This window comes from Rhincodon typus, chromosome 9 (genome assembly GCF_021869965.1).
Source record: "Rhincodon typus isolate 14 chromosome 9, sRhiTyp1.1, whole genome shotgun sequence".
Taxonomy (NCBI): domain Eukaryota; kingdom Metazoa; phylum Chordata; class Chondrichthyes; order Orectolobiformes; family Rhincodontidae; genus Rhincodon; species Rhincodon typus.
The window spans coordinates 83,915,695-83,931,131 of NC_063340.1; the positions used below are offsets into that span (position 1 = coordinate 83,915,695).

The 15,437-nt window shown below is 45.9% G+C and overlaps 1 protein-coding gene across 2 annotated transcripts in view; it reads right to left on the reverse strand.

Annotated features, from left to right (window-relative positions):
- map3k21 (mitogen-activated protein kinase kinase kinase 21) overlaps positions 1–10,435 on the reverse strand; it is a 102,185-nt gene extending 91,750 nt beyond the window's left edge. For both annotated transcript variants that reach the window (XM_048601017.1, XM_020513914.2), the window contains exon 1: positions 9,423–10,435. In XM_048601017.1, coding sequence (XP_048456974.1) covers positions 9,423–10,182 — 760 coding nt within the window. In that variant the 5' untranslated portion in view covers positions 10,183–10,435. The remainder of the gene's footprint in view (positions 1–9,422) is intronic.
- Positions 10,436–15,437: the final 5,002 nt, after the last annotated feature.

Here is a 15,437-nt window from a genome sequence, read left to right on the forward strand (position 1 = left end):
CAAGCAGCATCAGAGGAGCAGGAAAGCTGACGTTTCGGGTCTGGACCGTTCTTCAGGGTCAGTTTTCGAAACGTCAGCCTTCCTGCTCCTCTGATGCTGCTTGGCCTGCTGTGTTCATCCAGCTCTACACCTCGTTACCTCAGATTCTCCAGCATCAGCAGTTCCTACTATCTCAAGATCTAACCTAAATTGTAATCTGGCAGTACAGAAGTTAGGTATTGGCAAAATGTCTTTTTGTCAGCAAAGTTTTGAGAAGTTTCCTCCCACACTCAGGATAAATCACAAAAGTAAAGAGAACACAACATTTATACTCAGAGATAGTAAGAACTGCCGATGTTGGAGTCAGAGATAACACAGTTTGGAGCTGGAGGAACACAGCAGGCCTGGCAGCATCAGAGGAGCAGGAAAGTTGACGTTTCGGTCAGGACCCGTCTTCAGAAATGGGGGAGGGGGAAGGGAGTTCAGATATAAATAGAGAGGAGGGGTGGGGCTGGGGAAAGGTAGGTGGGATGGTGATAGGGGAGTGCAGGGAGGGAGTGGCGGGGATTGGTCAGTGAGGTGGGGATGAGAGGGAGGGTTGGTCATGGGATGAGGCTGGGAGTGGGGAGATTTTGAAACTGGTAAAATCTACATTTAGGCCATTGGGCTGTAGGCTCCCAAGGCGGAATATGAGGTGCTGCTCTTCCAGTTTCCAGGTGGCGTCATTGTGACACTGAAGGAGGCCCAGGATGGACATCTCACCCAGGGAGCAGGAGGGATTTGAAAGGTGAGTGCTGATTGGCTGATGAGTGGATTCTCATTGATCGAGATGTTGCCATGGAGAATGCACCAGTTAATGATGACTGACAATTAGCTGTCAAGCTTTGGTTAAATTTTAAACAAAGCAGGTTGACTCACTGATCAAGGCAATTCCCAGAGAAATGAACTAGTGAATAGTTGTCACTTATTTTGTTACATTTAAACAGGCATTGCACATACATAATTTTCCTGTCTTCCACGAACAGAGCCCTGTCGCTGCTGGTACACACAGGTTCACTACACTGTGACCCTGAATGGCAATCCTAAATTGGTGGTCAGCCTAATTTTTTTCACAATTACAAATCACATGTAATTATGGAAACCGTGTTGTGAATTTAACAAGTGCAAGTTGGTTACACTCAGTATCTTGCTTACCATTAACAGCTAAAGGAACATGCTGTTTAATATGATCTGCCAGTCTTAGGACATTAGGCCTACAAAACTAGCATCAGACTGAGCGAAATTCATTTACCTTATTACACATTGTGTGAAAGGCAGAACATCTTTTTGGCTTGACCACAGCATTTTGTTAGTGGCGAACACCACTCATATTGCCACTGCAAACAGCAGTGTGAAAAAGTAGCTTCATCTGTTGCTCAAATTCTTGAGATGCCTCGTCTGAGGTAGTGGGGCACTTCACAGGACAGCCTTAGATCTGTTTATAATTTTGTGTACTGTAGAGCGAGAAATGATCTGATTAGGGTAGCCATTAGCCCCACGATGGCTCTAATGCAGCTCTAATTCAACATCTAGCTCGCACAACGAACAAATGGCTCAAACCCTATTTATATGCTAGCAAATGAGGCCAATATTACTGGACATGGAACTGTAGGAATTCCAACATGTACATTGACCAGCGAAGGTACCTTTGCAGCAGACAGGAGTTGAAAAGTCCCTCAGCCAATTTCTCAACCAGGGCATCAAAGAAAGGGATCTCACTGGACTCTCCCATTTCAAGGGTGAATTTCGAGTCCAGAATGGAGCCCATTAAGATATGCAAGGAAAGCGTTGACAAAATGTGTCTATTTCCAGTAACACAGAAATTCTGTACTACTGAACAAGTACATTTAAGGAAATAATTATGTGCAGCTATGGATTCAAATATAATAAGGCATTATCAATTGGAAATATGCAAGATGTAGGTGGTTAGGTGTCATTCCAAATATTTTTATGGAACCTAACAAAGATGTTGTGAAACCTGGGCTTCATAAAGATCCTATGGCAACACTAACTATTTGAGTGTTGTTAAGTCTGAGCTCAAATGTACAGGTTCCTGAATTCTTACGTTTATGAATATTGATTCATACAAGGGTGGCAGGACAAGACTGCCTTAATATTGTGCTATCGTACAAATATCTATAGACTTTTTGAGCAATAAATTTGTGAAAAGACTAGCAATCTTGAGTGCATGGATACTGCATTGCTGTTGATATGCAAAGCTTCAACAAAATGTGTTGTTTTCAGCAATGTGCAAGATGTAATCTGTTTTTAGTTGGTGCCTTCAAGAGGTAAGTGGTTGACCTACATCTGATAAACAGTCTGCACTTATAATCAGTTTCTCTAGCCAATCTAAGTTTGAACTTCTCTCCCAAGTGCCCATTGCTGCCACCCCAACCACGCCAATTCCTATGCAACTTGTCCAATCTGCCTCTTGGTAGTGGCAACACAAGAGTCCAACTGGCTGTAACCTGGTTGTCAACTCCACACATGGTCTAGACTTGGTTCTTTCTAACCAGTTTCAGCAGTGACATATTATGGCCTCAGCTCAGCATACATGTATTTGTATGGAAAATCCAGTAGCTCACAGCAGAAAACCCAAACCAAGCAAAAAAACCACTGCAAAACATACCATAAACATGCACGCCTGGTTTCGGCTTTCATCGTCTACGTCCTTTTTTTGGTCAAAACTAATGCAACTGTTCTGGTCAGAAATTTTCTCAAGTACTTCCATATGGAACAGAAATTATCCACTTATACATAGAGTTACTCACAAATGTAAGAGGTAGAATAGAGAAATCAAGGGCATGAGAAAAAGTGATTTGTGAGGCTATGCAATGCACAGTTAGTCACTGAGCAGATGCAATATCAACATTCAAGATTAAGACAGGAGATGTGTGAGATACTGAACAAATATTTTGCTTGTATTTACTGTGGAAGTGGACGTGGAAGCTAGGCAACTTGGGGAAATAAATAGTGATGTCTTGAAAAGTGTCCATATTACAGAAGAGGAGGTCTTACAACACACGTGGGTAGATAAAGCCCGGGAACTGATCAAATGTATCCCAGAACATTGGGGGAAGCTAGGGGAAAAATTTACGGGCCCCTTACTGAGATATTTGCATCATCAACAGCTATGGGTGAGGTGTCGGAGACTTAAGGGTGGCTAACATAGTGTCATTATTTAAGAAAGGCTGTAAGGAAAAGGCAGGGATCTATAGATTGGTGAGCCTGACGTCAGTGGTGGTTAAGTTGCTGAGGGGATTCTGAGGCACAGGATGTACATGCATTTGGAAAAGCAAGGACTGATTAGGGATAATCAACATAGCTTTGTGCATGGGAAATTACGTCTGACTAACTTGATTGAGTTTTTGAAGTGGTGACAAAGATGACTGATGAAGGCAGAGCGGTTGACTTTGTCTGTATGGACTTCAGCAAGGTGCTGAACAAGGTTCTGCATGGTCAACTGGTTAGCAAGGTTAGATCATGGAATCCAGGGGGAACTAGCCAATTGGATATAAAATTGGCTTGAAGGTAGAAGACAGAGGATGGTGGTAGAGGGTTGTTGTTCAGACTGGAGGCCTGTGACCAACAGTGTGATGCAAGCATCAGGACTGGGTCCACTACTTTTCATCATTTATATAAACGATTTGGACATGAATATGGAAGGTATGGTTAGTAATTCTGCAGATGACATCAAAATTGGAGGTGTAGTGGACAGGGAAGGTTATCTCAGAGTACAATGGACCTTGATACAATGGGCCAATGGGCCAAGGACTGGCAGATGGAGTTTAATTTGGATAAATGTGAGGTGTTGCATTTTGTTAAGGCAAACCAGGGCAAGATTTATACAGTAACAGTAGGGCCTTGGGGAGTGTTGCCGAACAGAGACCTTTGGGTGTAGGTGCATAGTTCCTGGAAAGTGGAGGTAGAATGGGTGGTGAAAAAGGCATTTGGCACGCTCGTCTCCATTTGTTAGTGTACTGAGTATAGGAGTTGCAATATCATGTTGCAGCTGTAGAGGACATTGATCAGGACCCTTCTGAAATACTGCCTTCAATTCTGGTCTCCCTGCTATAGCAATGATGCAGTTAAACTTGAAAGAGTGCAGAAAAGATTTACAAGGATATTGCTGGGATTGGAGGGTTTGAGCTATAAGGAGGTTGAATAGGATGGGGCTATTTTCCCTGGAACGTTAGAGGCTGATGGGTGACTTTACAGAGGTTTATAAAATCATGAAGGCCTAGATAGGGTGAATAACCAAGGTCTTTTTCCCCAGGGTAGGGGAGTCCAAAACTAGAGGGCATAGGTTTAAGATGAGAGGTGAAAGATTTAAAAGGGACCCGAGGAGCAACTTTTTCACACAGAGGGTGATGAGTATGGAATGAGCTGCCATAGGAAATTTTTTTTCTTTATTCATTAATGGGATGAGGACATTGCTGGCTAGGCAGCATTTATTATCCATCCATAAATGCCTAGAGTGCAGTTCAGAGTCAACCACATTGCTGCAGGTCTGGAGTCACATGTAGGCCAGACCAGGTTAGGGAAGGAAACTGCCATCCTTAAGGACATGAGTGAACCAGATGGGTTTTTCTGACAATCGACAATGGATTCATGGTCATCATTAGACTGTTACTTCCAGATATATTTTGTTGAATTCAAATTCCACCATTTGCCGTGGTGGGATTCGAACCATCTCCGGATTAACAGTCCAGCAAAAATATCACTCGGCCATTGCCTCCCCCTGGTGGAGGCTAGTACAATTATGGTGGAGGCTAGTAGAATTACAACATTTAAAAGGCATCTGGATAGGTACGTGAATAGGAAGGGTTTAAGAGGGATAAGGGCCAAATGCTGGCAAATGAGATGGGATCAGTTTCGAATTTCTAGTTAACATGGATGAATTGGACCAAAGGGTCTATTTCCATACTATATGACCCTATTAGACTGGAGGAATGGAGGAAGGAAAGGAAGTTGAAGCAATATGGAAGAAGGGTAGATAACCAGGATTCAAACAAGTCACCAGCTGAAGGGTAAAGGATGACACAGCTAGTTCAACGTGGAACCTCTATATCTGCAATACTATAAAAACATTATTCAGCTGCCATGCTAAATTATAATGTTAAGAGAAGTTCCATACATCCAACCATTTACTTCATTATTCAGTTAAATCATGGCAGATCTGATTGAGGCTTCAACTCCAAACTGCCACCCAACCTGATACTCTTTGACTCCTTTGTCAGGCAGAATCTACCTAACTCTTTCTTAAAAATATTCAATGACCCTGCCCCAACTGTGCTCTGTGGAAGAGAATTTCACAGACTCTCAATCCTAAGAGAAAAGATTTCTCTCTATTTTTAAACGGTTTTTCCTTTCTAGAGGGGTTAACATCCTTTCAGCATCCACCCGGTCAAGTCCCTTTGGCAACCTCAGTTTCACTAAGATCGTCCCATACTGGCTTATACCTTTAATGGATACAGGCCCAACTTTGCAGTTGTTCGTTTACTCGCCAAGTCAGTTGTTCCGTGATGCGCATTACCATTACCATTCTAGGCAACATCATCCGTGCGACCTCTAATCGAAGCATTGGAGTTCTGGTCCCTTCCGAATTTATATGATCCTCTGATGTGGTGGGTCTTGTCGCCTCCAGTTCTGTTTTTCAGCAGTGGTCTGTACACGGGGTCTATTTCTGTGTATGTGTTAATGGAGTCCCATGTTGAGAACCAGTCCTCCAGGAATTCCCTTGCATGTCTGTTATACGCTTGTCCCAGTCAAACAGATACCCTTCACTGGCTGTGTGTATTGAGACAATTGATTATTGGTCGTGTCTTTTTACTGCTAGCTAGTGTTGGTGTATCCTGGTCGTCAGTTGCCTCCCCGCTTGTCCAATGTAATGTCTATTGCACACTCTGCACAGGATTCTGTATATCACCTTAGTCCTGTTTACCGTCACTATGGGGTCTTCAGTCTTTGATAGCATTTGACACAGTGTTGATGTAGGTTTGTGTGCAATCATGATCCCATGTGGTCTAAGGAGTCTGGTTGTCATTTCTGACATATTTCCAACTTTTCCTCATAGGATAACACCTCACCCCAGGAATCAGTTAAGTGAACCTTCTCTGAACTTCTGGTGCAATTACAACCTTTCCTTAAGAAAGGAGAACAAACTGTATACAGTACTCCAGATGTAGTTTCAACAACTCTACAAATTCAGCAAAACGTTTCTTTGCAAAGGACAACATTCCATTTGCCTTCTTTATCACTTGCTGTAGCTGCTAGTAACTTTGTGATCAGTACAAACTTGCATCAGTACAACCAGATCTGTGTGCACCTTAGAATTCTGCAATCTCTGTCCATTTAAATAATAATGTCTTTATTCTTCCTGTGAAAACAGACAAATGCACAGTTTCCCACATTATAGACCATATGCCTCAATTTTTCCCATTGACTTAACTTCTGTGCCCCTTTGCAGATTCCCGAACTTATGTTCCTACTCGTGTCTGTGTCATCAGCAACTTGAGCAATTGATGTGCATTGTTAGCTGCAGCCTCAGCATCATCTCTCCCCTACGAGACTTCTGTCAACTGTACACTTGTAGTACATGCATTCAACATTGACTCTGTCCATCAGCTGGCCTCTCTCTTTAAAACTGCAGCCTGGCGTGTTAATGGTTCTGATTCAGAAATTGGGTTTCCTTGCAATTTTAGAATCCATGTAATGGAGCTGGGGGAGGGGTGGTAATTATTAGGTCTAATCCAGCTAACAGATGGCTTAGGTTTTCTAACACAAGTACAAAGCAGAAGTCAGGCACTGACAAAATAAATGCAGAGGTACTAAACACACTTCAAAACCACACACTACTTTTCAGGCAACGCCTCAATCTACCTAGCTTCAAATCACAATGGAAATGTAATAGATTTCTAAAAGGTATATATTAAAATCTCCAATGGAATGTAATAGGCCAGTGGTACTGCTGTGGCACCAATCTCTCTCTTTCAGTTTCAGAATAAAGGGAAAAATAGAGAACTGCGGATGCTGGAGATCTGAAACTAAGACAAAAACAAAAATTAATGGAGCAACTCAGCAGGTCTCGTAGCATCTGTGGGAGGAAACAGAGTTAAAATTCAAATTCAGTGACTGTTGAAGAGTTTCAGACTTGAAACATTAACTCTGCTTCCTTCCCACAGATGCTGCTAGACCTGCAGAGTTTCTCCAGCAGTTTCCGTTTTTGTTTCAGAATAAAGAGGTGCCAATTGAAGACCGAGATGAGAAGGAATCTCTTCTCTCAAAGGGCTGACTGTCTTTGGAACTCCTTGCCACAGGCAACTGTGGGGCAGAGTCATTGTGTATATTTAAGGCTCAGATAGATTCTTGATGGTCTCATGGTCTTACCCTAATTCTATCCACTATCCTGTTTCTTCCTTACTTTCAAAGCTAGAATCTTGTAAGATTGCCTGATGATAACATTTAGATTTCTCATTATTTCAGTCGCAAACATATCTCCAAAGATTGACCTTTACTCTTAACACACTACTCACCAATTATCTAAGTGAAAGTCTCCTGGTAGGTCAGCTCTCCCCAGCAGCACAGCTTATTCACCTGATACAGATTATCTTAACCATGTTCTTTCCTGAATGTGCTGCCTACTTGCTGAATTTTTAAAAAATCTGCTTTATTGTTTGCTTGAGTTTCATGATACTACCAAGCATATTTCGCCACTAGGTACCTTCAACCTTAACAATTAATATTGCTGCCAACTCACCTCATTTTAAAATATTTGAGTGGAATCTCAGAGATCGATGATAATTATAATAGGTACGTTACGAAACAGATTAAGACAACAGAGTACCAGTAACAACACTGTAGCAGTTCAAAGCAATGCACTGTCATGGGGAGAAACACATGCATTAATGACACCGGAGAACTAACGTACATGAGATTAGAGCAGAATCATAAATCAGTATATAAATCATTCTGGATAGAGGCAAAATAGAAAATTACACATTTATAGGCAACTCATGGAAAAACTTTGAACATGTACAAATCAGATCAAAAACAAATTGCATTTATGCAATGCCTTTAATATCATTAAAAAGTTCCAAGGAAACGTAATCAAACAAAACTGATGTTGAGTCAAAGAAAGTAATATCAGAAGAGTGACTATAAGCTTGATCACAAATCTGTATGTTTTCAGGAGTGTCAAAACATGAGAATGGAAGATGTGCAAAGACATGGAGAAGGATTTCAGGACTGATGGCAGAGTCACATGATGGCAAGACAGCTAATTGTGGTGTGCAGGGCGCAGGACTGACAATGGTCAGAGTCAGAGAAACACAGGCCTTCTTCAACATCAGAGGAGGGAGAAGGAGAGGCCATGGAGATTTCAACAGGACATCAAAGCATTTTAAACTGAAGCTTTTGGGGGACTTGGGGTCCAACGTACGTCAGTGACCACAGGGGTCAAAGAAGGTGTGATGCATGTAAAATAGAGCTGGCAGAATTTTACTGAGCTCAAGTCAGTGGTAGAAGATGGGAGGTTGAAAAGGAGAGCAATGAAACGAATTTGTGGAGCTAAGTAGCATGTGGATGAGGCTTTCAGCGACAGATGATTGGCAGGAAACGTCATTTATATTAGAAACTAACATTGGACAACAAGACAAGAAATCGGACAAGCAAACGAAGCTTGTTGGGAGACAGAATTAGGCAGGTAAGCTCAGGTGGAGCGTAATAGACCGAGTTTTTTAAAAAAAAAATCATTGCCCACTATCCCAATTATAACAGAAAACAACTGTGGCTTTATAAACAGGGCACCGAACCATTAATAACAATATTATACATAATATATAGAATACACACACATCTACAACACTAAAACCACAGTGACGCCAATGATCACACGTATAACTCTATATACAATATTGATTTCCGTATGCAAGTTTAGAATTCTACTGTGGCTCAAATCCAAATACGCACGATAGGTATTTCTTGTTAATGCAAAATAACCTGCAACAATTATTAGTTCGAACTCATCAAATGCACCTCCACTTTCCATCATTATAGCTTTAACAGCCTGACTACATCCTGCATATCATCCATAACTCTCAATATCTTCCTTCGCTCTGACACATGACCAAAATACCAAATGAGTCCCAGACGTGCACAGCAATGACATGAACAAACAGTCCAAGCATGACCCCACACGATGTGCCCAGACCAGGACTATTCCTTTGCGGTGACATTTAGGGGACACTGCGTCCAGGGCACAAGGCCCCCCAGAGCACCAAATAGCACAGGATCCTCCATGACTCAGCGTACAGGGCACCCGTGGCATCCCCGCGCCCGGGGCACAGGTCAAGGACCCCCATTCTGCAACTGTGCCCCCTCCCGCACTGTTCCCAGCTACTCACTGTTGCTGGACTTCAGGTCCCGGTGGATGATCGGCACGATGGCCTCGGCGTGCAGGTAGCACATGCCGCGGGCGATCTGCACGGCCCAGTTGACGAGGGTGCTGGGTGGGATGCGGCGCCCGGCCAGGGCCCGGTTGAGGGGCCCACCCTGCGCGTACTCCATGACCAGGCAGAGGTTGGGCTCCTGCAGGCAGACGCCCCGCAGGGCGATGATGTTACGGTGCTGGAGCATGGCGAAGAGCCGGGCCTCACGGCGGGCGCTCTCGGCCGTAGCGCCCGCCTCCTCGTCGGGGTCCCGGCGGGCGGCTTTGACGGCCACGGGCTGCCCCTTCCAGGTGCCCCGGTACACCTTGCCGAAGCCGCCGACCCCGATGATCTCCTGCAGGGTCAGCTGGCTAAACTCGATCTCGGTGGCGGCCGCTTGCTGGGCCCCCCCGGCCTGTCCCGACAGCTCAGCCGCCGGGGCTCGGCTCCGGGCCGGCTGCCGGGTCACGTAGTTGGCCGGGAAGATGCCGACCCTCTCGCCGATCTTTCCCGTCCACCAGCCGTCATCGCCCGACACCTTGGCGTCCGTCGACAGCACCTCCAGCCGCTCCCCCCGCCTCAGGCTCAGCTCGTCCTCGGCGCTCGCCTCGTAGTCGAACACCGCCGTCCAGAAGGAGCCGGGCCCGGGGCCATCACCGACTCCCACATCGGGGCTGAACAAGGCCTCCAGGGGCTCCATAGCAACCGCGCCGCCGCGGCCTCCGCTCGTACTCATGGGCCCAGACCCGGCAGCAGAGGAGCGGCAGCAGCGGCCTCCTCCCCCTCCGGCCCCTCTGCCGCCCGGCCCGGCAGCCGCTCCGGCTCCATGGACACGGCACTCAGTCAGTCACTGCGGAGACGGCGGCAGAGCCCGGTTTCTCCCGGGGCTCACATAAAACGGCTGTCACACTCTCTCTGTCTCTGCGCTCAGGATCCGCGGGGTCACTGAGAACTCTCGCCCTCTCCCTACCCTCATAGAACCGACCAACCGCTACTTCCGACTGCCCCCCGCGCCGAGAGGGGGGGCGGAGCTGGGGGGTGGAGGAGGAGGGGCTGGGGGGTGAGGAGGAGGGGCTGGGGGGTGAGGAGGAGGGGCTGGGGGGTGAGGAGGAGGAGCTGGGAGTGAAGGGGTGGGGCTGAGGTGAGGAGGAGGGGCTGGGGGTGGAGGAGGAGGAGCTGGGAGTGAGGGGGTGGGGCTGGGGTTGAAGGGGTGGGGCTGGGTTGAGGAGGAGGGGCTGGGGGTGAGGAGGAGGGGCTGGGGGGGGAGGAGGAGGAGCTGGGAGGGAGGGGGGGGGGCTGGGGTGAGGAGGAGGGGCTGGGGGTGGAGGAGGAGGAGCTGGGAGTGAGGCGGAGGGGCTCGGGGTGAAGGAAGGCGGGTCTGTGAGTGAGGAAGTGGATTCGATGAGAGGTCAGAGGTTTGGAATGAAGGGTCGGGCCTGGGTGGAGGTGTGGCTGGGGCTGTGTGAGGGTTGTGCTGAGATTGAGGGAGATGGGACTGAGTGAACAGTGGATTTGATTTTTGTCAATACGGTTGTGTGTATTTGGAAGAGGTTTGAGATGTGGGAGAGCAGTTGGCAATGGGGAGGAACAAGGAATGGTGTGGGACAGGCTTCTTTTCACTTTCATATCTACCTGTTTCTCCTAAGCAACCTGTTCAGAGATGTTACTTCTGGAGCAGGTGGTACTTGAACCCAGGCCTCCCAGTCCAGGGGTAGGGACACTACTTCTGTGCAACAAGAGGGCTGCTAAGACTCTCATGCCTATTATTTATCAATATTGTTAGCTGCATCTAATATGCAAAGGCTTCTTAAATTGCCTTGTCTATGAGTGCACACCCATCCCACCACCTGCTTTATGCAGCAGCACCATTTTTCCAGGCATTGGTACTGAGAATACATCTCACAGACCCATCACAAGCATCTCAAATTACCTCAGAACCAATGAACTATTTTTGAAGTGTACTCACTGTTCTAATTTAGGAAACACTGTAGCTCCCATAAACAGCAAAGGTGATAATCAGATATTCCGTTTAATGATGCTGACTGAGGGATATATATGATCATCTTCAAAATAATATCACAACATCTTTTCCATCCACCTGAGAGGGCAACAGGATCTTGCTTTAACACCTCAGCTGAAAGACAGCATCATTGTCAGCCTAGACTGAGACTTGAACCCACAGTGCGTACACTCTGATGTAATCACTGACAGGCCAGTTCTATGTTGGGGTAAGTTCAAAAGGAAAACTTCTTTTTACATATCCTGAATCAATCGACAGACAGCCCTTCTGTTGCATGCCCAAGTGTTTTGAAGCATGAAAGACAATTGTTTGGACATCTTTTATATGTCCAGGCTCAGGATTTTGCTTTTTTGCAAGTTGAGGATTCCCTTCACTGCGTCTCACTATGGTCATCAGGACAAACAGATATGTGAGTCTACAGGTGAAACCAATACCTTTTGAGATTTTGAACCATGGAAAGCCATCGTATTTAGGGGAGCACGTCTCCCACTGGTAAACCTAATTAATTTCTTACAGTGTACTGAATCTATGATTGAATCTGCGAGCGATTTCGCCAGCTAGGCAATATCACCCATGCAAAGGAACATCTCAATACCTTAAAAATGAGGGGAATTAGGATGCATGCCAGATAAAATCTTAGATCTAAGGTGGAGTCTGGAGAAGACCATAAGAAATAGGAGCAGGAGTTGGCCATTCAGCCCCTCTGCCTGCTCCGCCATTCAGCAGGATCATGGCTGATTCGGCTGGGGTTACATTCCTAAGAGCACATAAGTTAAACATTGATTCAGTAGAGGTATTCAAAATCATTAATGATTTCAATGGAATAAATAAAATGAAATTGTTTTTGATGACAGAAGTGTTGATTGAAGACATTAGCAAAAGGGACAACATGCAGAAACATAGGCACTTTTCCCTGCAACCGCAGGAAGTGCTACACCTGCCCCCATACCTCCTCCCTCACCCCCATCCCAGGCCCCAAGAAGACTTTCCACATCAAGCAGATGATCACCTGCACATCTGCCAATGTGGTATACTGCATCCGCTGTACCCGGTGTGGCTTCCTCTACATCGGGGAAACCAAGCGGAGACTCGGGGACCGCTTTGCAGAACACCTACGCTCGGTTCGCAATAAACAACTGCACCTCCCAGTCGCGAACCATTTCAACTCCCCCTCCCATTCCTCAGACGACATGTCCATCCTGGGCCTCCTGCAGTGCCACAACGATGCCACCCGAAGGTTGCAGGAACAGCAACTCATATTCAGCTTGGGAACCCTGCAGCCCAATGGTATCAATGTGGATTTCACAAGTTTCAAAATCTCCCCTCCCCCTACCGCATCCCAAAACCAGTCCAGCTCGTCCCTGCCTCCCTAACCTGTTCTTCCTCCCACCTATCCCCTCCTCCCACCTCAAGCCGCACCTCCATCTCCTACCGACCAACCTCATCCCGCCCCCTTGACCTGTCCGTCCTCCCTGGACTGACCTATCCCCTTCCTAACTCCCTACCTACACTCACCTTTACTGGCTCCATCACCGCCTCTTCGACCTGTTTGTTTCCTCTCCACCTATCCTCTCCTCTATCCCTCTTCTATCCGCCTCCCACTCTCTCCCTATTTATTTCAAAACCCCCTTCCCCTCCCCCTTTTCTGATGAAGGGTCTAGGCCCGAAACATCAGCCTCTCTGCTCCTCTGATGCTGCTTGGCCTGCTGTGTTCATCCAGCCCTGCACCTTGTTGTCTAACATGCAGAAACATGTTTTAATTCTTTCATGGGATATGGATGTTGCTAGGTAGGGCAGCATTTGTTGCCCATTCCTAATTGCCCTTGAACTGAGAGGCTTACTAGGGCCATTTCCGAGGATCGTTCGAGTTAGCCACATTGCTGTGGGTTTGGATTCAGCTGTGTGCCAGATCATGTAAAAACAGCAGATTTCCTTTCCCAAAGTGAGCCAGATTGACTTTACAACAATCACTGATAGTTTCATTGTAACTGTCATGGAGATGAGCTTTTATATCTGGATATATCTGCCCTGGTAGGAATTTGAATCTATGACCCCCAGTGCATTACTCTGAGTTTCTGCATTACTGGTTCAATTACATCACCATTATGCTCCCATAGTCCCCTCTTTTGGTGATTGAAACTGTTTTCTCAATCATTTTCTCCATCAAAGAGAGTGTTGTATAATAGAACTAACCATTCAGTGTTTCCTTTTACAGTGAAGTCCACTCTCCTTCCTAGCAATCTTTCCAGGTCTTTTCTGCATTAATGTACTCAGCAAATGTTACAGCTGTCATTGACAGTAGAATTGTCCCACATTTCCAGCCCAAAGGTACAGATAATGTTGCAATAGTCCTACTGGACCATAGGGCCATTCGCTTATTAGAGAGGTGAATGGTGGTGGTTTAATCTGAAGGTCGTTGTGCCTCAGACCAGGGGATAGGTTGAGAAGGAGAGTCCTTTGTGGTAAACCCAGCCATTTCAGGAATTGAACCCATGCTGTTGACATTACTCTACATTGCAAACCAGCCATCCAGCCAACTGAGCTAACCAAGTGGAAGACAAGGTGGTGCCCTTCCAACTTGTGGAAAGATGCAGCAGGCCTAAGACAGAAATGTTGGCCAGACCAATGTTGGCCTGTTGAAGTGGCAGAAAAATGGAAGGTCAAGGCCATTTTTAGAGCAGTGTGTAGGTGTTCCACAAAGCGTTCACCCAGTCTGTGTTTTGTCTCCCCATTGTAGAAGATACTGTGAGCAGCATACAGTAGACTAGATTTAATGAATGCAGGTAAGTCACTGGAAGGTGTGTCTGGGGCCTTGGATAGCGAGGAGGGAGGTAAATGAGACAAGTGTTGCACCTTCTGCAATTGCATGGGAAGGTGCCACTAGAGTGGAGGAGTGGACCGGGGTCCTTCAAATGGAGAGGGTATTGAATTGAATTGAATCGAATCATTTATTGTCATGTGTATTCAATGTAAAAATACAGTGAAAAGTGTGTACCTTCACTGTACATAATTGGCGCCATTCACATTAACTTAGAATAAGAAAAAAAAAACTTAAGAGAGTCCAAGAGATAACAAGAACTGCAGATACTGGGGTCAGAGATAACACAGTGTGGAGCTGGAGGAACACAGCAGGCCAGGCAGCATCAGAGGAGCAGGAAACCTGACATTTTGGGTCAGGACCCTTCTTCAGAGTCCAACTTTCCTTTTCACTGCCGCAGTCCCCCTCCAGGCTTGTCAGCCCATGCCATGCCTCCGCCAGAGTGTGGACCGGAGGCACCCTATCATTGTTGTGGGAGGGAAGAGACGGGGTGAAGACAGAAGCGTGGGAAATGGGTTGGACACAGCTGAGGGCCCTGTCAACCACAGTAGAGGGAGAATCCTCAGTTGGGGAAAAAAGTGGACATTTCTCAGGTCCCCTTGCAGAAGGTGGTGTCATTAGAACAGATGCGACAAAGGTACTGGGAGAATGGAATGGAATCCTTAACAAGAAGCAGCTTGTGAGGATGTTTGTGTGTCCTTCAGATCGCCAGCATCCACAATTCTTTTGTTTTTACTGTTAAACTGGGCTGAGTATTACCAGTCTTCCAGCTTCTGCCTTGTCCTATTGCCATTATGGTTTGCTTCCATCTAGTGGATGATAGGGTTCAATGCAGAAACCCATCCACTGAGTCCACTTCGGTATAACCAAATCAGGCATCATTCCAACAATCAGAACTGTGTGGGTATCAAAGTTATATACTGACAAACAGATGCAGAATATCAGTTTTACAATAATATGTCACTATTGTTTTAATGATGTTTTTCAGGCCTAAGGAAAAAAGAAATTAAAACCACACAACACCAGGTTATAGTCCAACAGGTTTATTTGAAAACACAAGCTTTTGGAGTCTCTCTCCTTCTTCAGGTGTTTTCAAATAAACCTGTTGGACTATAACATGGTGTCATGTGGTTTTTGACCTTGACCACTCCAG